This window comes from Bos grunniens, chromosome 15 (assembly GCF_055505025.1).
Source record: "Bos grunniens cultivar Pamir isolate PY7600 chromosome 15, Bosgru_T2T1.0, whole genome shotgun sequence".
NCBI classification, from domain to species: Eukaryota; Metazoa; Chordata; class Mammalia; order Artiodactyla; family Bovidae; genus Bos; species Bos grunniens.
This window is the reverse complement of record NC_141179.1, coordinates 53,579,961-53,604,143: the sequence shown is the minus strand read 5'-3', so window position 1 is coordinate 53,604,143 and position 24,183 is coordinate 53,579,961. Positions and strand designations below refer to the sequence as shown.

General features: G+C 36.2%; 1 protein-coding gene across 6 annotated transcripts in view; it reads left to right on the top strand.

The window, feature by feature from the left end:
* Positions 1 to 22,764, top strand: part of RAB6A (RAB6A, member RAS oncogene family) — an 89,683-nt gene extending 66,919 nt beyond the window's left edge. For all 6 annotated transcript variants that reach the window (XM_086340735.1, XM_086340737.1, XM_086340732.1 and 3 more), the window contains exons 6-8: positions 190 to 283; positions 19,670 to 19,736; positions 20,733 to 22,764. In XM_086340735.1, coding sequence (XP_086196861.1) covers positions 190 to 283; positions 19,670 to 19,736; positions 20,733 to 20,797 — 226 coding nt within the window. In that variant the 3' untranslated portion in view covers positions 20,798 to 22,764. The remainder of the gene's footprint in view (positions 1 to 189; positions 284 to 19,669; positions 19,737 to 20,732) is intronic.
* Positions 22,765 to 24,183: the final 1,419 nt, after the last annotated feature.

The window sequence follows — 24,183 nt, the reverse complement described above, 5'->3', positions numbered from 1 at the left end:
TGATATCATATGGTATTTGTCTTTCTGACTTAAGAAGTGCACAAATTTTAAGTATATTGCAGTTTTTTTACTCAAACTAGTCTTACCTGTATAACCAGCACCGTATTAAGAAAAGTTCAGAACCTTGTTTATAATCTTCATATCATCATCTTTCAAAAAGGTGAATTTGTTTTTTTTATTTTTCTACAGGCAAGTGTCAATCGAGGAAGGAGAGAGGAAAGCCAAAGAGCTGAATGTTATGTTTATTGAAACTAGTGCAAAAGCAGGATACAATGTAAAGCAGGTAAGTTATTTGAGAATGAGTGGGTTAAAGTTATCAAATTGAAAAAATATATTTTAAAATAATTGTATTAGTTTTCTATTCTCTAGTGTAAGATTTTCTTCCAGTTGACAGTAGCAAGCCTCATGAATTAGCAACATAACTACAGTGAACAGTGAAAAATCTAAATGTGGCATAGTTTGGGAAAAAGAGAGAAGGGACTTGTCAAACTTTTCAGATTGTTCATAGAACGAGTATTTCATTATGATTAGAAAATGATTGCTGGGTTGTAAACCTGCCATACTCTAACTGCATCCCTACTTTAAGGTGAATTTTCTTCATTTTAGTGTTTGATGAGAAGATTATGATAAAACAAGTATTTGCTTTCAGGGTTGGTATTTTGCTTGTTATAAAAATACATTCTGATTATTTTATCCTTAATAACTGCTGGTATTAACAGTGTTTATAACAGTGTTTATTCTTGTTTTGGAGAGCAGGAAAATATAGGGAGACCTCACTTTATCAAGTTGTTACCTTAAAGATAGGGGTAACCAAAAACTTACCTGCTTAATTCTTCACGTCTGCATATCATATAGAGTACTGTCCCAGATTTATAGGCTTTACCTCCCAATAAATTATTTTTTAAATCGTATGTTATCAGTAAAGGGGTAAAATTAAATCCTTGAAACTGAGTAAGTAGAGCTTTATGAAAAATTCTCATTGTAAGTAATACTGAATTGTCACTAATTTCGTCCTCATAGTATACTGTTTCATGGCTCCATATCTGCATTCATGCTGTGTTCTCTTTACTTAGAATACTCATTTTCTTCTTTCCTGACGGATACCTACCCATATTTTTAAGTTTCAGTTTAGATGTCAGCATATTTAGAGGTATTTTCTCTTACATTCTCCACCGTGCTGTTCTGTGCTTAGTTGCTTGATTGTGTCTGACTCTTTGTGACCCAATGGACTGTAGCTTACCAGGCTCCTCTGTCTATGGGGATTCTCCAGGCAAGAATACTGGAGTGGGTGCCATCTCCTCCTCCAGGGGATCTTCCCAACCCAGGGATCGAACCCAGGTCCCCCATTTCAGGTGGATTCTTTACCATCTGAGCCACCAGGGAAGCCCATTCTCCACCATACCTCCAGGTATTATCACTTAATGATAAATGACTCTCATGTGTGCTTTCACAGATCCTTGACCCCTGTGAAACCCCTGTTACAGAACTTACCACATTGTACTAAAATTGCTTTCCCATCAAAATTATATATTCTCAGAGCCTGCAAGTATATAAGGAATTTATTAAACAGTTTGAGTAATAAAAGTTGCCGTAATATTATCATATGTTACTGTATTAAGACAAAGAAGTGGGTAGCTTCATCTACCTTTCTCTATTACGGATGTTTTGATAAGGATGTGAAATAGTTGCTTATATGTTAGAATATGGACTTCTCCAAGACATCTTTGGATCTGGGTTAATGTCTAAAGAAGGGGTTGCTGTGGTCCCCTAGTCCCAACCTTAAGTAATCTCATAGGTTTAGTAACAGCTTTCTTGAGGTATAATTTGTGTACCACAAAATTCACTTGTTTTAAGTGTAGGATTCAGTTATTTTCGGTGAATTTACATCATTGTGCAACCATCAGCATAATTCAGCTTTAGAACATTTTCATCACTTGCCATGCAATTTTTTCTAAAAGCCTGACCCGTACAGACAGATATTGATAGCCATTGAAAATGAAGAGAGACTTTTTACAGAACAATCTTATCCTGAATTTGAAACACATTTGCTACTTTATTATTTCTCCTTATTTAGATGATATGTCTGAATGTGTGGTTTTGCTAAAGTCCCTATTCTATTAGGACCTGATTTTGTTATTTTTTTAAATATAAATGTGACTAAAAGTTCCATTTTCAAACTTTGGAACAGAACTGCCTTTTAATGTTTTTGTAGCTTCTTAACTCATAAAAACCATTACGTTTTATTTTATAGAGAGTACCACGGTGTGTTAGAATTTTATTTCAATATTTAAAGACCTATGCCTTGTTAGCTTATATAATTAAGTTGCGGAAGAAAGAATCCTGGGGTTCTCACATGCCCATGAAATAATGAAAAATTAAAAAACAACTAAAATCTTATGTTAATAAGCGCATTTAAGTAATAGGTTTAAAATCTTCCCCCCTAACTGTAGATAGTGCATCATATAGAATGCATTTCTGCCATGTGTGGAAATTACTGACTGATTTTAACTTTTAGATAAGAAATAAATCATAATCCATTTTTTAAAATTATTTTTTATGGATTATCTGTTCCTTGAGTTAGGTTTTATAAAGGAACTTAAAACTAATCAGCTAGAGTATCACTTTTAAAAACTTAATTTTTTAAATGACCTGTGGTTTTTAAATGGAAGTGTTTATCTTTTTAGTTGCACAAGTCACCCTAATTTTTTTTTTTTTAAAGTCTTTGATACTAGTTAGCTGTATAGAAAAATTCAAATTTTCCTAAGTAAAATCTTTATCAAATCTGCCCAGTAACCATTGCCCAATTCTTGACTGGACAGTGCACCTTGTGTGGTTGGAGTTCAGTGTTTATTTCCCTAGGATTAGAGATTAATGGGTCTCAATTTTAATGTGCATCAGTTACCTGAAAGTTTATATAAACTACTAGTTCCTGAGGCATGACTTACAGATATTGATTCAGTAAGTGTAGGTTAATATCCTAAAATCTACATTTTTAATAAGAATACCAAGGGATTTCTCATGCAAACCATACTTTGTAAAAAGACACAGAAAGCCATAGAGATGGTTTGTCAATTATATCAAATATATTCAGTGTGATAATTGTTTGAGCAAATATTAATTCCCTAATCCCTGTTAGATACAGAAGACAGGCCTCCTACACTCCAACTCCTCAATCTTTTGTAGAAGCCAAATTCAAAACATGAGGAATTAAATGTCATGTCTCCCAAGTGTCAAATGTGTCTTCATAAAGTAAGAGGACAAATGTAGTGAAACCCAGAAGCTCTCTTGATTTATTGCCTTGTTTGCTCCCATAACTTATTAACTGATAGCTGCTCCAACGTTGCCCAACTTTAGTTTACTCTCCATTCTGCTGCCAGAGTGATTGTTTTACAATACAGATCTGCTCAGGTTACATCTGTGAATTTTATCCTGAATTTTAAGCAAACTCCTTAATATGCTATGCTCTCCTGTTCAGAATATGTGATCTGGCCCCTCCATATATCACAATTCTAATCTTTGGCCACCACATACCCATACAATACATCTTTTTTTTTTTTTAACAGTATTGTATTGGTTCTGCCACACATCAACATGAATCCTTCCTTCCTGTGTTCCCCATCCTGAACCCCCCACCTACTTCCCTCCCCGTACCATCCCTCCAGGTCATCCCAATACAATACATCTTAAAGTGCCTGAAGTTTACTGTGTTCTCACATTTTCATTGTATGTGATTGTCCTTTCTAACACACTCCTTCCTCCCTGTTTGCTATCTGTAATTAAAAGCCCAGATTAAACATAATCAAATGTAGATTAAGTGCCTTTCCTGTTTGTTGTAGTAGCACTTTTAATATTGAAGTTTTTTTGTCAGCTCTGCCTCCCATTAGACTGAACTCAATAAATGTTCATTGAATGAAAGAATAATATACTGAGCTTGATTAATAATTTATTGACTGTGCTCGACTGTGTCTTAAGCTTAAAAAATCTAGGTTACATGGGGAATTTTCCTTCATTCAGTACCTTGACTGCAACTTAGATAAAGATACATTGAATTTGTTTTAATTTAGCTAAACTTATATTGAACTTTTTTCCATTCGTTTATTAAGATAAGTATTTATAGTGATATGTACACATCTTGAGTTTATAATTAGATGAATTTTGATAAATGTAATGACTGAGCGGGTTCACTTTTCACAATGACCACATTAAGGAAGATATAGAAATAGGTTGTTTGATTTCCAAATATTTGAGGCATTTCTGGATATTGTTATGGCTTCTAATTTAATTCTGCTGTGATCAGAGAATATCCTCTATAACATTTTAGTTATTTATAATTCACTGAGACTTGTTTTATGGCCTGGCACATGGCCTATGTTGATGAATGTTCCATGTGCCCTGGAAAAGAAAAACTTGTCTGCAGTTGTCAGGTACAGTGTTCTATAAATAATATCAATTAGGTCAAGACAATTGATAGCATTGTTCAAATCTTAGCCTTAGTAATTTTGGGAGGTAGGTAGTTCAGTCAATTACTGAGAATGGGGTATTAAATTTTTCTATAACAATATTTGTATTCATGGGAACTTAGTTCCCCAACCAGGGATTGAACCCGAGCCCTCAGCAGTGAAAGCATGGAGTCCTAACTATCGGAGCACCAGGGAATTCCTTCTGTCAGCTTTTACTTCATGTGTGTTGAAGTTTTGTTATTAGATGCATACATGTTAATGTTGTTATCCTCCTAATGTGTTAATTTTTAAAATAATGAGAAATATTGCTCTTTAGCTCTAATAATACTCCTTTCCATTATCTGATCTTAATATGGCCACAGTAGCTCTCTACTTACTGTTTACTTGGTATCTCTTTTTCTTTGTCAAGTGGGTCTCTTGTAGATGTTATACAGTTGGATCTTTGTTTTTCCCTCTGGTGTGACAGTCTTTTAATTTGAGTGTTTGGTTTATTTAGATTTAATTGTAGTTAGGTTTATTTCTACCATTTGCTCTTTGCTTTCTACCTGTCCCTCTGTCATTTTTGTTTTAATCAAATATTTTTATGTTGTGTTTTAATTCCTCTTTTTGATCCTTAGCTTTTGTTCGTAACCTTTTTAGTGGTTGCTCTAGGGGTTAAATTAGAGTTAGTATTATGCCATTTCATATGAGATTATGCACCCTGTCCTTTGTATTCTTGTTGTCACATATTTTGTATTTACATATATTATAAACCTCCATATTAAAGGTTTTTTTTTTTTTAGATTTACTTTTATGTTTTGACTGTGGTGGATCTTTACTACTGCATGTGGGCTTTCTTCAGTTGCAGCTCATGGGGGGCTACTCTCTAGTTGTGGTGCATGGGCTTCTCATTGCAGTGGCTTCTCTTGTGAAGAACTGGCTCTAGGTGCATGGGCTCAGTAGTTGCAGTGCATGGGCTCAGTAGTTGCGGCTCATGGGCTATAGAGCACAGGCTCAGTAGTTGTGGCATACAGGCTTAGTTGCTCTGCAGCTTGTGGATCTTCCAGCACAGGGATCTAACTAGTGTCCCTTGCATTGCAAGGCAGATTCCTAACTACTAGATCACCAGGGAAGCCCAATAAATATTTAAATTTTTGCTTTAAACAGTAATTAAAAGAAGAAAAAAGATAATCCTATTTACCTATATATTTACCATTTCCAGTGCTCTTCATTCCTTCTTACAGATCTGTTTCACCTGATATTTTTCTTTAGCCTAAATAACTTTCTTTACTGTTTGTTTCAGGGGTCTCCTAGTGATAAATTCTCTCTGCTTTCACGTATGCCAAAAGGCCTTTTGAAGAATGTTTTTGCGAGTTTTTAAATTTTGTTTTGGAAAGAGATTTTTCTCTTCCATTACTTCAAAGTTGCCTTTCTATTGTCTTCTGGCTTCCATTGTTTTTAATGAGAAGGGAACTCTAATTTATATCATTCTCTGTTTGTAATGTGTTGTTTTAAAGTATTTTTCCTGTCCCATTTTCTCATTTTCTCCAGTGGCACATCTATTAAATGACTTGATATTATCCCATGCCTGCTAGTCATTAAGGCTTCTACTCATTGTTTTTATGATCTTATTTTCCTTTCTTTTCAGATTATATATTATTATTGAAGTGTCTTAAAGTTCACTGATCCTTTTTCTGCCATATCTAAACTGTTAGGAAATCCATCCAGTGAATTTATTATTTCAGATATTTTAATTCAGTCCTAAATTTTTTTTATTTCTTAAAATTCCCATTTCTTTGTCAGAATTCCCCATCTGTTCAATCATTATGGCCATTGTTACCTTTAAGTTCTTAAACATATTTGAGTAATTGCTTTGAAGTTCTTGTCTGCTAATTCCACCATGGGAAGTATCTGATGGCTCAGCAGTAAAGCATCTACCTGCAGTACAGGAGATGCAAGTTCAATCCATGTGTCAGAAAGATCCGCTGGAGAAGGAAATGGCAACCCACTCCAGTATTCTTGCCTGGGAAATCCTGTGGACAGAAGATCCTGGCGGGCTACAGTCTGTGGCGTCTCAAAAGAGTCGGACACGACTGAGTGACTAAACAGCAACAAATTCCAACGTTTGGGTCAGCTAAGAGCCTATTTCTGTTGGCTGTTTGCTTTTTCTCTTGACTCTAGGTAGATTTTTCTTTTCTGTTTCATGTATCTAGTAATTTTTTATTGTATGCTTGGCATAGTATATACACAGAGATTCTGGTTTCTGTATTTTTCTCTAAAATTTGGGATTGTATTGTGGCAGGTTGTTATATTGCTGGCTGATGATCATGAATTTGTATAGTTTGATATTATGCATTGTTTGGGTGGACCTGTAGAAAGCCTGAGATGTTTAGCAAGCTTTTCTATTTTGGTGAGATTCAAACTCTAAACTATATCCCTGATGCAGGTGGTAGCTGAAATCTCTGCTCATTTCTTTCAGCATTCTTTCTAGCTTTTGCTTTCAAGTAGTTCCTTGAAGTCACCTACATGGTGACTCCTTAGAGCTTCTCCTACATATGTACCACTAAGGAGTTAACTGAGGGTTTGTAGGAATTTTATGTGTTGATTTTAGGGCCCCTCCTCTTGGCTCCCTCCTTTTTGTTATTTCCTTCATCAGTATGGCCATCCTGGTAGTCAGTTGACACCTCAAACATGTAAAACTCTAGTTTTTGCTTGAGTTCTAGCCACCCTTTATTGTACAAGCTAGGATTGGCTCTTGGGAAAACCTGTTAATAAGCATGACTCTCACCCATTGAGTGTGGGTTCCGTTTTTCCCAGGATTGAATTACTCCTAGTTTGTATGTCCTCTTGTCCTCTTGTTACTCTTGAAAGTCTTCAAATAGTTGTTCAGAGTTAATAATTGCTATCTGCAAGAGTATTAGTCCTATACAAGCTGCTGTGCTGTTACCAAAAGTGGAGTCTATCTTGAACTGGGGTAAAAATTAAAATATCTGATAAATGAAATAGCTGAGACTATTTAGCATGTACATACTTAGTCTTATTTAATATTGAAGGTTAGTTTACTCCTGGATTCTGTATGTTGTTGCTTATCTAAGATCAATATCAGTAGATCTTTGAAGTAAATTATTTGGTCAGTGAGTAACATATCAAAAGAAGTGATTTTGAAGAAATAATGTCAAATTCCTTCGGAGTTTTTGTTGTAGGTCAGTAACAATTTAGAAATGGTGCTGGTATTCAAAAATTTACTAGGTAAATTTTACAGTCCAGTCACTACCATGGAACACATTGGGAATCACACTCTTGTGAGCTGTTCAGTAACCATTGTGTGTGTTTTATTCAGCCATGTGTTTGTAAAACAGAGTTCCTTTTGATGATTGTGCATTGTACTCATTTTATTTGACAAAATCATGCCTTTTCACCGAAGGTAGACAGAAGTCATTCTGTATATAAGACATGTTTATCAGTACTAAAGGTACCATCTAGTTGTACTTTACATATACAGAGATGTGTTTTTAGTTTTTTCTGCTAATTGGATTCCTCCCCACTCCCTCATGTACTGGCTTATAATACATATAATAAAAGCTTAAAATAGGCTTTCTCTATTGCTTGTTTTCCTTTTTAAACAATTCTAGGAGAGATTTCACTAATGCATCATTTAATGTCTAACCATGGTTCAAGTAATTGGGTCTTAGTGCCTGAGAGCTTTGGCTTAAAATAATTTATTCCTACTCATTATTGCTACTTATTCTTCTTATTTAAAAATGGTCTTGGCTTAAAACCTTTTACTCTTTGGTTTAAGCACTTAACTCTAAAATCGTCATGGAAACAGCGTAAGAAAAATTTATCCTTTATTTTTCTAAATTTGTTCTTAAAAAACAGTAATATTGTTTTCTTTGTGAAAGTGGTCTCATATTAAAATTGCTGAAGGAAATGGTAATGACAAGGTAATATTTAAGGTTCTACCTCATTTTTCATCTGATGATTAATTCATTATTTTAGTAAAGTATTCAGTGTGTGGGTGTTACCCTTCTTGCTATATTATGTAATTTTGCATTACTGGAAAATGAACTGAAACACTCCTTGATCTTTCTCTTCTAAAATCATCAATACTTATCAGAAGAAAAAGATTTGTTTGAAAGAGAGAGGAGGACTTTTTGGGAAATTAATGATAACTGATGGGCATCAGCACTAACAACTCAGTGAAAACTTGTGTGCTGTTCATAGTGGAGTTGCATGTGTATATGAAAAAAATTGTTTTATATGTGCTGAGAAGACATACTTACTTTAAGCATTGGTAGGGATGGTGTCTCTGCCACACCACCATATCCCATGTTCACCATAGTTCTTGACTCATAGCAGATCTTAATCTTGTAATTTATCACATACCTTATTCCACAAGTATCAAGTGCCTACAGTGTATTACCACTGTTGGTTCTTCAGAGAATATAAAGTTCTTGGCTTCAAAACATTTATAGCTGAGGAAAAGAATCACGTTCTCATGAAATCTGTGTAGTGAAAGGTAGGTAGTATATGATAAAAGATGCAAATGCTACATGATAGTAAGATATTATTGAGATGTGAAATGAATAGTGACACATGAATAAGATCATATTCAGATAGGATGATCAAGGAAGACTTTGTTTATAAATGCCGCAAAAGGGACTTCCTTGGTGGTCCAGTAGCTAAGACTCCATGCTGCCAACACAGGGCTCTCAAGTTCGATCCCTGTCTGGGGACTAGATCCTGTGTGCCACAACTAAGACCTGGTGCAGCCAAATAAATAAATAATTATTTTAATGCTGTGAAAAAAGTTAAATCCTTGAGAAGTATATTTGAGAACTTCCTGATGGTGCAGTGATTAAGACTCTGCACTTGCAGTGCAGTGGACATGGGTTCAGTCCCTGGTCAGGGAACTAAGATCCCACATGCTGTATGGCTCAGCCCCCCCCAAAAAAAAGGAACATACTTGATTTAGATACATAAAAGGCAGATGATACTCCAAGAAAGAAGAGCAGTTAACATACAGTACAAGACTGCCTAGTACACATTGTATAAATACTTGTCATAAATCATAAATACTAAGTTTAAAACATTTCTTTGTTGTCTTCTTACCAAGTACTTTACATACAGTATATAAATGCTTAGATTTTTGTTGAATACAAGAATGAATCCATGTAACAGTGCTCTAAGTCTGCTGCTATTGTTGTCCTGATTTTAGAAGATCTGAGACACAGAAATTATACAGTTTTTTCCAAATTACCCAGCTACTATGTGTTAGAACCACTTAATATACCAAGTGTTGATCTCACTTATTCTCACAGTATCCCTGTCAAGTAGATAGGTATATCCATCTCACTGAGAGGAAACCAAAGTTTTAGAGGGTAAGTGACTTGCTTAAGATTATAGCTGAAGCTAGAATTTGAACCCAGGTCTATTATCTGTGCTCTTAACCCTACACCATTCTGCTGCTTTCATATTTAACCTTACCCCTAATTTATCCTTTTGTGCTTTATATCCCTAACACAGTAGGACTTTAATATCACTGAATGGTCAGGAATCCATATACAAGTGGATATGAACTGGTTAAATGAGAAATTATTATATTGACCATGTTCTTATTAATTCACTCATCAGATATTTATTGATCCCCTCCTACATGCCTAGTTTTGTTGTGTTACAGGCACTGGAGATACAACAGTTAGCAAAATATCATAATTCCATACCATTATGAAGTTTGCATTCTAGTATGAAAAGTTAGGCAATAAATGAGAATACAGTACTTCATGAGGCTATAAGTGCTTTGGAAAAAAGTAAAAGTAAGGTCAGGGAAATAAAGAGTAGTAGTTAAAGTGTTAGGATATTGATGTTTTATGAAAGATAATCAAGAAAAGCCTTTCTGATAAGGATATTTGAACAGATATCTAAAGGAATTAAGGGAGTATGTTGTTTGTGTATTTGGGGAAGAACATTCTAAGCATCAAGTGCAATGAGAAGTTCAAAGGTCGTTGGCATGTTTAAGGAATAGTAAGGCTGCTTCAGTTAGAGTGAAGTGAAGGAGGAGGCAAGTGATAGGAAATAAACTTACAGAGGGACAGTACTAGGGGACAGAGGTCCATGTCCATGCAGGCTGTAACAAGGATTTAGGCTTTTATTCTGAGTAATATGGGATTCCTAGGTGGCTCGGTGGTAAAAAAAAATCCGCCAGCCAGTGCAGGAGACATGGATTCAATCCCTGGGTGTGGAAGATCCCCTGGAGGAGGAAATGGCAACCCATTTCAGTATTCTTGCCTGGTGAATCTCCATGGATGGAGGAGCCTGGCTGGCTGAATAATTTGAGTAGTATAGGAAGCTGTTGGAAAGTTTTAATCAGAGATTTGACATGCTGTGGTTTAGGATGTAAAAGAAGTCACTGGCTACTCTGTAAAAGTAGACTGTAGAGAGGTAAGGGTAGAAGCAAAACGATTATTCAGAGTTATTGAAAAAAAACAACCAAAAACCCAGGTAATACTTTGTTTAAGAAATGCTTGGCTACTAAAATTAAAATAGAAATCTAGCAAAAAAAAAAAAATCGAAGTTAACAAATACTGAGCACTCATGTGCAAATTATAGTGATGTATAATACACTCCGTGCTCTTACAAAGATTATATTCATAATGGAAAAATTTTTGTATGTTAACGGAGCTGATTAGGATGGCTTGCGGAATGGAATTTCTTCTTGCTTATAAAATACTTAGTTACTTTTATAATAAAGGTAAGAACTGGTAGCAACAGTGATTTTACTTTGAGATCTCCAATTTACCCCTTTAAATGAACTATCTTAAATTATAGCCCAAAGTATTCAACTTGAAAGTTTCTGTGGAGAGCCAATACTCAGCTTGTCATCATCCCCAAAGCTAATTCCTGTAGCTGTCACTGCAATTTAAAATGTCTATTTCCCCCTAGAAATTACAAGTAAAATACCATACACCTGGAGGTCCAAGTGGAATTGATACCATTTTTCCAGGAAAAGAAAATGTCCTAATAAGCGTCCTGGCAAGGATGCCCCAAAATGTCTGTAGAAAGTGGATTCTTGGAACTTACCTGGTGGTGCAGTGGTTAAGATGCCATGCTTCCAATGCAGGGGGTGTGGGTTCGATCTCTGGTCGGGGAACTAAGGCCCAACATGCCACATGGTGCAGCCAAAAAATAAAAACAAAAAAGTTAAAGAAAGAAAGAAAGTGGATACTCAGTAAATACAAGTGAGAGGATTTTTTAAAAATATTACCAACAGTACCGACCCCATATTTAGTCAACTGTAATTTCTAATTTAGCAGAAGCCTCTGTTAGCATATTGTTGGCATTTAAGAAATAGATTTTCCTTTAATAATTTAAAACAGCTTAAACCTCCAGAATTTTCTCCTTCTTGTCTCTTACATATATTTATGTAAGGGTTGAACTTGGTTTTTTGGAAAGCATTTCTTAGCCCATTTTCGGATGTCTTTAGTATAAGTTAGTGATGCTTGACCTTTTTAATTGACCCTTTTAACTGAAGTATTTTGGAGGAGAACTAAATTTTTCAAATACATTGATTAAAGCTATAGGCAAAAATTTTAGGTTACAGAAAATGGATTAAATTTTTATGTCTGTAATTTGTATATTATCAGTGTTTCACAAAGCAAATTCCTATACCCAGAATCGATTGTTAGCTATTTCTTAACACAGCTCTTCCCACAGAAGAAACAACTTCTATTTATACTAGGCAACATAAGATAATAGGAAAAATATGAACTTCAGAATCTTGGCTCTGCTGTTCATTTGGTGAATGGCAGATACTCTCTTTAGCCTTAGATTTCTGTAAAATGGGGATATTAATACCTTCCTTACAAATTACTGCAAGGATAAAAATGAAAAAGTGTGTGAAGTTAAACACTCAGTATTAGCTTCTTTCTTCCCTTACTTGATTTGATTACTTCACACTCCTTACAGGTTATTTTTATAGCATTGGCCTTTAACTTTCACAGTACATTAGAATCATCTGGAGATTTTTGAATGAAACACTGAATATCCAGCCCCACCCCAAACTAGCTTACTCTGTCTTTGGGGATGGAACCCAAGCTTCTGGTGTTTTGTTTGTTTTTAAGTTTAATGGGTAATTCAGATGCACTATAGGTGTTGAGAACTACTGGACTTCACACATAACCTTTCAATAAAGCTTTCCTGAAGTATTTAGTTCTAATTACTCTCAAAGTTAAATAAAACAGTGGGAAGAACCTATGGGATCATGTTAACCTATTTACCCTTCTGTGTGTAATATATTTAATTTTATAGATAATGGAGGGTTGTTGCTTTTTTTAAGTGTATATTTATCTGTGTGCGTGTGTGCTCACTCAGTCATGTCCAACTCTTTGCGACCCTATGGACCGTAACCCACCAGGTTCCTCTATCTATGGGATTTTCTAGGCAAGAATACTGGAGTGGGTTGCCATTTCCTCCTCCATGAGATCATCCCGAGCTAGGGATCAAACCCATGTCTCCTTCATGGTAGGAGGCTTCTTTACTGTTGAGCCAATGGGGAAGCCCATATTTCTCTGATCTACCAGTTGTTATTCTGGTTCCTCTTGTCATTTTCTCCCATTACATTTTCTTGTGTTAGTCAAATCCTAACTTTTTAAAAAAAATTCTTTTTCATATTTGATTGGAGATACTTAGAGGCGTTTGTTTTTCATCAAGTTGAAGTTTATCAGTGTTTTCCTTCACTGTCACTCTGCATATTCCTTTTATATTTCCTTTTTCTACAAGAAACTGAATACATTAATTTTTTTTGTTGCCTTTTTTGGGAGTTGGGAGAATTTGATGGGCATAAGTATTGCTAATTTTTATTTCACTTGATTAAAAAAAGAGGCTTTATCAGATCTGTGGTCATGTGCTAAATAGTATTATGGATAGTCATGCCTAAAGAATTAGCTGGGAATTCAGATGCAAGTGAACTCAAAAAAGTCAGTGGTTAAAGGCACTAACAACCATTTGTACTGTACTCTATGTTTTCTAATGTGTTTTCACATGTATTAACCATTCTTTCAGTTAACATTTAAAAAAAAAATCTATTGCATGTCATGTACGAGGATAGCAGAAATGAACTATGAGCCTTGTCCTCCAGTGGTTAAAGTCTAGAGGGATAGACAGGTAAATAGGCCATTGCAATCAGTGTATTAAAAGTTCTGAAAGAAGAAATACAGGGTACTATCGGAATATATGCTGTTGCTGCTGCTGAGTCACTTCAGTCGTGTCCGACTCTGTGGGACCACATAGATGGCAGCCCACCAGGCTTCCCGTCCCTGGGATTCTCCAGGCAAGAACACTGGAGTGGGTTGCCATTTCCTTCTCCAGTGCATGAAAGTGAAAAGTGAAAGTGAAGTTGCTCAGTCATGTCCGACTCTTAGCGACCCCATGGACAGCAGCCTACCAGGCTCCTCTGTCCATGGGATTTTCTAGGCAAAAGTACTGGAGTGGGGTGCCATTGCCTTCTCCGATCAGAATATATAGAAGTATTTAATTGATTGTAAGATGGTGGGATTGAAGAATTCTGGTAGTGGGTTAGGGACGTTTTTCTCAGGAATTACCAGGAAATGGATCGTCAAGATCTGTCAACTAGACTGATTGGGCTGGGAGTAGGGGAGGATGTTCCAAGGAAAAGTAGCATCATTATGACCTTTGAACTGCACAACTACGTCCCCCTTTTTATTAGAAGGAATCTAAGGATTAGAGGAATTCATATCCTTGAGGTCACAAAACTTGTAATAATGGGGTAGTTAGTACCAGAGTTGCTTGGCTCAAATTCTGTGTCTTTCTATAAACACATTAAATACTATAAACACATTAAATACTGTGGTATGGTGTATTATGAGAATAGATAGTTGACTGTAATTCTAACAATATCCTCCTTGAAAGACCTCATTAGTTATCTGCTTTTTTTTTAAAGTCTCAAAACTTGTAAACTTCATTCCATTTTCATGGAAGGTAAACAGACCTCTGTGCCTCCACCATAAAAAAAAAATTCAATTTCTAAGCTAGCACATAATAAAATATCCTTTGGAGCCAAAAAGATTATGTAGATTATAAACAGGTAGGCAGTTAATTAAATAAATATTTCATGTCCAACCAAACTATGAGATCTTGGGGGTAATTTCTAGATTTCCCTAAGTAAGGACATTTCAGTTCCGCTTAAATATTTTCAGATAGTTTCTCCCAGCCCCCACACTTTTCCTGTCAGTTTTATATTGTTTCCTAAAGCAGAATTTTGTATCTGTTGGTGTTTTGCTGTGGTCCTTGAATTCTTGCAGAATTTCATAACATTTGGAAAAACATTCTGTTTCCGTAGTCCACAGGACCATGGATGGTTGTGAATGATATTCTATTCTAATAGAAATAGAGCTACTGTATATGAAAGACTTACTATATAACAGATCATCTTTAAGCAGTTTACATAATGATTTCACTTAATTTTCATAGTAATCTAGTTAATTATGTGTACTATTATCTTAAGTCCATTTTACAGATAAGAAAATTGAGGAACAGAAAGATGGCCTGTCAAGTGACCTACCCAGAATGTAAAAACTTCACCTTTTAGTTTTTAGCCATCTACCTTAGTATCTTTTGTTTTCAATATGTGATTTATATGACTTTATAGTTATAGTAAGATGCTGGAATTATAGAAAGAAGTCTTAATGCATGCTTTTTTTTAGCACCTTCCTTTGCTAGGATGAAATCCACATTCTTTTCAGGTCTTTCTTAGTCTGCCCTTCAATATATATAGCTTCATTCTAATTCTTTTACATATTGTGTGTTCCAGCTGGTCTGGACTATCTATCCATTCTTGAAAATCATGGCAGCCAAAACTGAGTATCATCATTATAGAATGAATTTCTGGGATACAAGATTTAGTGCCATATTGTCAGCTGCTAGATCATTCCAATAATCACTATACAGTATACTGGTTTGCAGCCCTAAATAGATGATTATTTTCAGTTGATTTTGGCAGGGGAACACTTTTTTTTTCAGTCTTTCTTATTGTCTATAAAATGTTTTCCTTCATACTCTATATTCTTCACCTCTGGATGAAAAGTGATTTTTAATGGGTGTCAGACTTTCCTGATGCATAAAATTTTGAGCTGACAAAGCTGGCATTCTGCTTTTAATGTATTATCTAATACTAATATATAAAAACTTCAAAAAGATTAGAATTATTGTCCAACTTTGCATGCATTAATTATAAACACTTGCTAGTTTTGAAAGGGCATAATACTTTTCCTACATTTATCTAAAGTACTATGTCAGTGTATTTCTCTGTTCATTTTGCTTTTGTAAATTTTGTTATTTTTGTTCATAACATTAACAGCTTTCACAGACATTAATTGTTGCAATATTTATTCTTGTATCTAGATCTAGAGAATGCTGATCTTTATTTGAAACTGAGTATTCATATATTAATCCATATGGACCCACCTTACACAGTTAACTACTGGCTTAATTAATTGTATAATTAATTAATAATTAATGGGCTTTCCTGATAGCTCAGTTGGTAAAGAATCTGCCTGCAATGCAGGAGACCCCAGTTCGATTCCTGGGTTGGGAAGATCCTCTGGAGAAGGGATAGGCTACCCACTCCAATATTCTTAGGCTTCCCTTGTGGCTCAGCTGGTAAAAAGTCCGCCTGCAGTGCAGGAGACCTGGGTTTGATCCCTGGGTTGGGAAGATCCCCTGGAGAAGAGAAAGGCTGCCCACTCCAGTATTCTGGCCTAGAGAATTCCATGGACAGTCCATGGGGTTGCAGAGTCGGACACAACTGAGTGACTTTCACTTTCACTTCACTATACAATTAATGTTGTGTTGATTTGATTGATAGTAATTTATACAATTATGCATGATCTTTGGTCATCACAATTTCTTGAGTAGCAGAAATGATGTTAAGGTAAGCATTCTGCAGTTTTAAGTCTAATAACTGATTTTGGTTGAATATTGAGGCTAATGCCTAACTTTGGCACATCTTTAAAATGCTATTAAATGTTATAGAACCAAGACAATTATACTTTTATTCATATCTTCCTTAATCCTACCCCATCAAGCTATTGCCTACAGATAAAGATTTGCTCCTTTTCTATACTTCTTTCCCTAAACAGATTATTTATAGTTCCATTCTTTCATCTCTGGCCTTCTTTCTGTTACTTCTCATTTTAATACAGCAACATTTATCGAACACTTAAACTCTTTCCATGCTTTTAAAGTGCTTTTAAACTCTTAAAGTGCTTTCCATGGTATGGTTTTCAACTGAGTGAAATCTTTAAATCCCAACTCAAATGTCATTGCCTAAGAATTTTTCTCATCTGCTTGAACAGGGCCTTCTTACAGCTGTGTTCGCCTGTCATTTTCTAGTTCCTTAATTTATAGCACTCATAACATTGTATCACAAGGAATGGTTTCAGTCTATATCCTTTGCCAAATTTTGAGCTCCTTACATCTAAAAACCACATCTTGTTCATTTCTGTGTCTCTGGAGAACTTTAGACAGTGCCTCAAGTTAAGCAAGTACTTATTTATTTAGTACAAGATAGTTACATCATATGTGCATTTTATAGGAATTTTGCACTGAATGCCTAACAAAAAAAGAGAAATGATGGAAATAATGTGGCAGTTTCACCTACCATTCTACGCAGTAAGTGGATAGATAGGTCTGGGCACAAAGTAAAAGGTGTAAGTCTTTTGTTCCTTCAGTCAGTTTCTATTCCCACATGCCTCTCAAAGTGAACATCTCACCCAACTTGAGTGTGGTGTGGTGCTTTCTAAGATAGTGATTTCTGACTAGACTGACCTTCTCATCAGATCAGATCAGTCGCTCAGTCGTGTCCGACTCTTGGCCACCCCATGAATCGCAGCACGCCAGGCCTCCCTGTCCATCACCAACTCCCGGAGTTCACTCAGACTCCCGTCCATCGAGTCAGTGATGCCATCCAGCCATCTCATCCTCTGTCGTCCCCTTCTCCTCCTGCCCCCAAATCCCTCCCAGCATCAGAGTCTTTTCCAATGAGTCAACTCTTCGCATGAGGTGGCCAGAGTACTGGAGTTTCAGCTTTAGCATCATTCCCTGCAAAGAAATCCCAGGGCTGATCTCCTTCAGAATGGACTGGTTGGATCTCCTTGCAGTCCAAGGGACTCTCAAGAGTCTTCTCCAACACCACAGTTCAAAAGCATCAATTCTTCGGCGCTCAGCCTTCTTCACAGACCAACTCTCACATCCATACATGACCACAGGAAAAACCATAGCCTTGACTAGACAAACCTTTGTTGGCAAAGGAATGTCTCTGCTTTTGAATATGCTATCTAGGTTGGTCATAACTTTCCTTCCAAGGAGTAAGCGTCTTTTAATTTCATGGCTGCAGTCACCATCTGTAGTGATTCTGGAGCCCAGAAAAATAAAGTCTGACACTGTTTCCACTGTTTCCCCATCTATTTCCCATGAAGTGATGGGACCAGATGCCATGATCTTCATTTTCTGAATGTTGAGCTTTAAGCCAACTTTTTCACTCTCCACTTTCACTTTCATCAAGAGGCTTTTGAGTTCCTCTTCACTTTCTGCTATAAGGGTGGGGTCATCTGCATGTCTGAGGTTATTGATATTTCTCCTGGCAATCTTGATTCCAGTTTGTGTTTCTTCCAGTCCAGCATTTCTCATGATGTACTCTGCATATACGTTAAATAAGCAGGGTGACAATATACAGCCTTGACGAACTCCTTTTCCTATTTGGAACCAGTCTGTTGTTCCATGTCCAGTTCTAACTGTTGCTTCCTGACCTGCATACAAATTTCTCAAGAGGCAGATGAGGTGGTCTGGTATTCCCATCTCTTTCAGAATTTTCCACATTTTATTGTGATCCACACAGTCAAAGGCTTTGGCATAGTCAATAAAGCAGAAATAGATGTTTTTCTGGAACTCTCTTGCTTTTTCCATGATCCAGCAGATGTTGGCAATTTAATCTCTGGTTCCTCTGCCTTTTCTAAAACCAGCTTGAACATCAGGAAGTTCACGGTTCACATATTGCTGAAGCCTTGCTTGGAGAATTTTGAGCATTTCTTTACTAGCATGTGAGATGAGTACAGTTGTGCGGTAGTTTGAGCATTCTTTGGCATTGCCTTTCTTTGGGATTGGAATGAAAACGGACCTTTTCCAGTCCTGTGGCCACTGCTGAGTTTTCCAAATTTGCTGGCATATTGAGTGCAGCACTTTCACAGCATCATCTTTCAGGATTTGGAATAGCTCAACTGGAATTCCATCATCTCCACTAACTTTGTTCGTAGTGATGCTTTCTAAGGCCCACTTGACTTCACATTCCAGGATGTCTGGCTCTAGGTCAGTGATCACACCATCGTGATTATCTGAGTCATGAAGATCTTTTTTGTACAGTTCTGTGTATTCTTGCCATCTCTTCTTAATATCTTCTGCTTCTGTTAGGTCCATACCATTTCTGTCCTTTATCGAGCTCATCTTTGCATGAAATGTTCCTTTGGTATCTCTGATTTTCTTGAAGAGATCCCTAGTCTTTCCCATTCTGTTGTTTTCCTCTATTTCTTTGCATTGATTGCTGAAGAAGGCTTTCTTATCTCTCCTTGCTATTCTTTGGAACTCTGCATTCAGATGTTTATATCTTTCCTCTTCTCCTTTGCTTTTCACTTCTCTTCTTTTCACAGCTATTTGTAAGGCCTCCCCAGAGAGCCATTTTGCTTTTTTGCATTTCTTTTCTATGGGAATGGTCTTGTCCCTGTCTCCTGTACAATGTCACGAACCTCATTCCATAGTTCTGTACACTAACTTTAGAACCTAACTCATTATAAATAAGATAGGAATGCCACTATACAGTTTAACTAAATTAATATTCTGTCCTTAATCTGAATTCCTATAGTACTTTGTTTATGTGACTCAAATTGTATTTTTACTACTTAGTTCTTAGCTGTTTGTTCATGTCTAATCTCACTTGTTGGAAAGCAAGGATCATATCTTTATTCCTCTTTGTGTTTGGCATATTGGTTTTCATATAGCATTTGTTTATAGAATAAATAGACATTTTAATGTGTTTTAATTATGCTAAGGTCTAAGGAATAACCCAGAAGCCATATCCTTTAACTCAGCCATCGAGTGGTCTTTACTTGATGTCGTTTGCTGAATTTCCCCTCCCAATTATCATGTCTTTTTTTTCCCCATAGCTCTTCCGACGTGTTGCAGCAGCTCTACCTGGAATGGAAAGCACACAGGACAGAAGCAGAGAAGACAGTATCCTTTTTGTTTCATAAGAAAATTTTGTTGTTAACATAGGCCTTTAAAACCCAACTTGGTTGACTTAGGAATATTATGCCATTGCCTTTTAGAGCTAAGAATTGATGGTTTGGGAGCAAAAAAGCTCTGAGTTTTTCTATAGTAAATGCAATCTGGTTATCCAAGTGTACTCTTTAGAGCCTGCTGCTCACTACAGTTAATCAGTGACAGGGTTTGTGTTTGTTTTGCCTGCTTGGTTTTTAATGAGCAGGAAACTCTTAGCATCCCACCCTGCTGCTTCTTAATTTTGACTCCTCTTGACTCTGGGCTTTTTCACCACAGTATATATCTTACTCCTGTGTTTTCTAACATTTGAGCTTTCTACTTGGAATAGGCAGGAGATAACTCAGTCTGAAGCTTTATCACGGCCTCTGCTTTCAGAAATGGGGACAGAACAAAGCACATGTAAATTATTATTTAAAAGTTTTTATATTTTCCTTATTTGTCACATATTTATCTTCTAGTGTTTTTCTATATGCAGACATTTTTATTAAAAGCCATGGAACTCATAGCACTTTATAGTCAGCTCTTCCCACTTCTAAATGTTATGTGTTTTCTAAGCCTTTATTAGTAGTATGATGTGTTCTATCGAGTTGAAGCCCAGTTGTTTGTTAAATTCTGTCCCTATTGTTGGAACTCTTGTAGGCTGTTTTCAGATTTTTGTTACAGATTATTCCTTAAGGAACATCATCTTTGTATGGTTTCTTATTCCTGTAGAATAATTACCTTAGGATAGATTCTGATGAATAGGAATTAACCTTGTTTGGAAACTTGCGGCATATAGGAGATAAAAGCACATTTATTTCATATGAGTACCTCATGTGGTAGGCTAGCTATATAGGAAATAAAATGGATGAGTAGGCTCTGAAGCCAAATAGAAATGGGAGAATCGTTGGTGTCCAGGAGAATGGGATTTGTACTTCTCTGTTTATGGTTCCTTAACTTTTGTTTCAGTGATTGACATAAAACTGGAAAAGCCTCAGGAGCAGCCAGTCAGCGAAGGAGGCTGTTCCTGCTAATCCTCCATGGCATCTTCAACTTTCCTCCAGAAGCTCACTGCTTTGGCCCCCTTACTCTTTCATTGACTGCAGTGTGAATATTGGCTTGAACCTTTTCCCTTCAGTAATAATGTATTGCAATTCATCATTGCTGCCTGTATCGTGGAGATGATCTATTAGCTTCACAAGCACAAAAAAGTCAGTGTCTTCATTATTTATATTTTACAAAAAGCCAAATGATTCCAGTATATTCCAGTGATAACTTTAAAAATTAGATACATTTTCTTAACATTGTTTTTCATTTTTAATGTTATGAGAATGTACTTCAAAATGATGGAACTCTCAGCAGTATGTGGCTTGGTTACGGAACAGTTATTCATAGGAGTACTTGCCTATGCCGACTTATTTGATCTCTCCCTGCTGTACTCACGTCTCCTTTACCCTATCTCTTATTCCTCCCCACCCTCCCTCAAAACTAACAAGAGGAGGCAAAGTCAGACCAAGCCTACTGGAATTACCTTGTATTTTAGCGATACCACTTGCTCTAGGCCTTGAGCCAAGATATCCAAAATTATTCTTGAGCACTGATATAAATTACTTAGGCCTTAATTGAGGTCAAAACTCAGCTATCATGGAAGGCAGTGCTGGAATAAGGAAAGGGTTTCTGATGTGTCTTCAGAATGAGTCCTAATGACCATACTAAGTACTTATAAGTAAATGAACATAAAATATATTTCTGACCAAAATAAATGATCCTTTCACATGTTAGACTCTGGGAGAGAAAAGTAAAAGCGCTTCAGAACAAGTTTTAAATATTTAATTCTTCTAAGAGCTAATTCTCCCAAGATTTTAAAATTGTCAAAATAGAGTTCTGATTGAAAAAGAAGACTTTTTTAAGCAATAGATTACTCTTGAGTTTCTTTATTTCTTCCTTTCTTTCTTTTTTAAAAAATGCTATGCAGGCAAGTCACTGTAGAAATCAAATTCCTTTAAGAAGAACCAGTGCAAGAATTTAAATTTGGCATCTTGATCAAAACTACTGTAACAAGTGGAAACAATGATATCTAAAGCTTACCAACTATAGACTCTTCAGCAGATTAGCAAATACTTAGCCCAGGACATTTGAGATCAAATTGAAAATGGAAAGTTATCTCATAAGCCCTTAGAGGCAGATCTGAACAAGCATACATAGAAGAGGGAAAAGAGAGAGTGAAAATAAAACTTAACATTATGCAGATTTATGCCTTATTTTTCAGCATTTTTTTTTTTATGTTGGTTCTCTCAACCTGGTTTTGCTTTTTATTAGATCTGTATAGTTTGGTTAATTAGTGAGTTGGTTTTATATTTAAGCTACAATTAATCTTTTTTCTTTGATATTTATTTCTTTGCCTTTTTAACTACTTTGAATTTTTAGATGTTTTATTCAGTCTTTAGAGCATCACAATGGCAATATGTATTTCCCTTAAAACACTGCAAACAAATATACTAGGAGTGCACCATTTTAATCTTTACTAGTTATTGTGAGATTGCTGTGTAAGTTAATAAACACATTTGTAAATACATTGTTTGCAGGAAGTAAATTTCTGAGTTACAGCTCAGGAAAAGCCTGCTGAATTTATGTTGTAAGCATTACTTAACACAGTATAAGGATGAAAAGACAGCAAAAATATCTTCATACTTCCTCATCCCCTTATTGCAACAAAGCCCTTAACTGGGAGAACCTTATTCCCCTCTCTTTCCTCTTCCTCCTCCACTTCCCACTTACTATATCACCTTATAATATTCAGAGAGCACTTGGATTATGGGTCTGAATAGAGAAATGCTTTCAGATAATCATTAGCCCACATACCCCAGTAACTTGTACTCAAAGATGGGATGGAGTTGTAAAGTGCTTTTATAATACAATATTATTGTTAAAGGCAAGGGTTGACTCTTTTGTTTTCTTTTGACATGGCATGTCCTGAAATAAATATCAATTCAATATGGCAGATGGGTCGGTCATATTCTTTATTTGGAAGAAGTTGTGATTTCTGATATGGGGATGATTGTCTTCCTACACTGTAGCATTTGATGTATCTTTAAGGCAGTAACCAGTTATGCTGCTTTTAATATTGGTCTTTTTATTTGGCTTGGGATTCTTCAACAGAAGCAGTGAAGTGTGTTCATAGTGCAGATTTTCTGTTTAATAAAGTTTTGCTGCCAAAAAAATGTATAAATAAACACAAAAGAAAACAGTTATTGACTTGGTTGCCCATTCCTGCCAAACATGTGCTACTTACTTCCTCCCGAGGACTGTAAAGGCAACATGGAATCCAGATAAGTAACAACAAAACTGAGAAACCTCAGGGGAATCAGAAGACGCTTTTCAACTGTTGAGGGTGAGGGAAAGTGGCTGCAACTTGAAAGATAGGGTCACCGGTGGAGGCAATGATAAGATGTCTTAAGGAGAGCAGTTTAAGTACCACTTATGTCACCTCACTCTTAATTCCACCTTTGCCTTGAGACAGGAGTGACAAACTACCCTTCCACCAAATCTAGCCTGCAACCTGTTTTTAAATTAAATTTTGTTAGACCTCAGCCATACTCACAAAAATCGGGTTGAGAAGTTGTAACTGACTTTATGGCCTCCAAAGCCAAAAATATTTATTGTCTTTTACAGAAAAAAGGGTTGATCCCTGCCTTAGGGCAAACTATAACTAGCCCCATTACTATAGAAATGGAGGCCACAACGTAGATTACAGGTGCAGATATCCACAAGGGTGAAGTCAGGGCAGAACAGAATCTGTGAGAGGGAGTTCCCTGGTGATCTAGTGGTTAAGATTCTGGGCTTTCCCTGCTGTGGCCCAGGTTAATCCCTCATCAGGAAACTGAGAATCCCTCGAGCTGTACGGCATGGCAAAAAAAAAAAAAAAATCCTTGAGTAGTGAGAATGAAACTAGGTGGGAAATAACTTATCTACCTTAGGCTTTTCACTCACTCTATCCTTTGAAAACATCAGTTAGTGGTCTGTAATCTAGGGAGACTGCCTCCTGCAAAGTTGCTTCTTCCTAGACTGGATTTAAAGGTTTGGTTTGGTGGGATGAAACTGAATGGAAACAGTTACATGTGGTCTTGTGGTTCCTAGAAAGCTGTGCCAAGGTTTGTCCCTTCCCTACCTTAATACTTGACATTCTGGTCTTTGGCACTTGCCCAGTGTACCTTCCCAGAGTTACAGCCCAAACCCTAGGAGAATTTGGACTCATAAGCTAGAGTAGTTGGATATCTGAAAAAACTCTCAAAAGAAAAAGTGAATACCATTTGAAGCAGAAATACTTGAAAAGACAACCAATAATTTAAATATGGCATGATAAATATTAAAGAAATAAGATAATGGTAATATGTGGAGCAAGAGTGAAAAATACAACTAT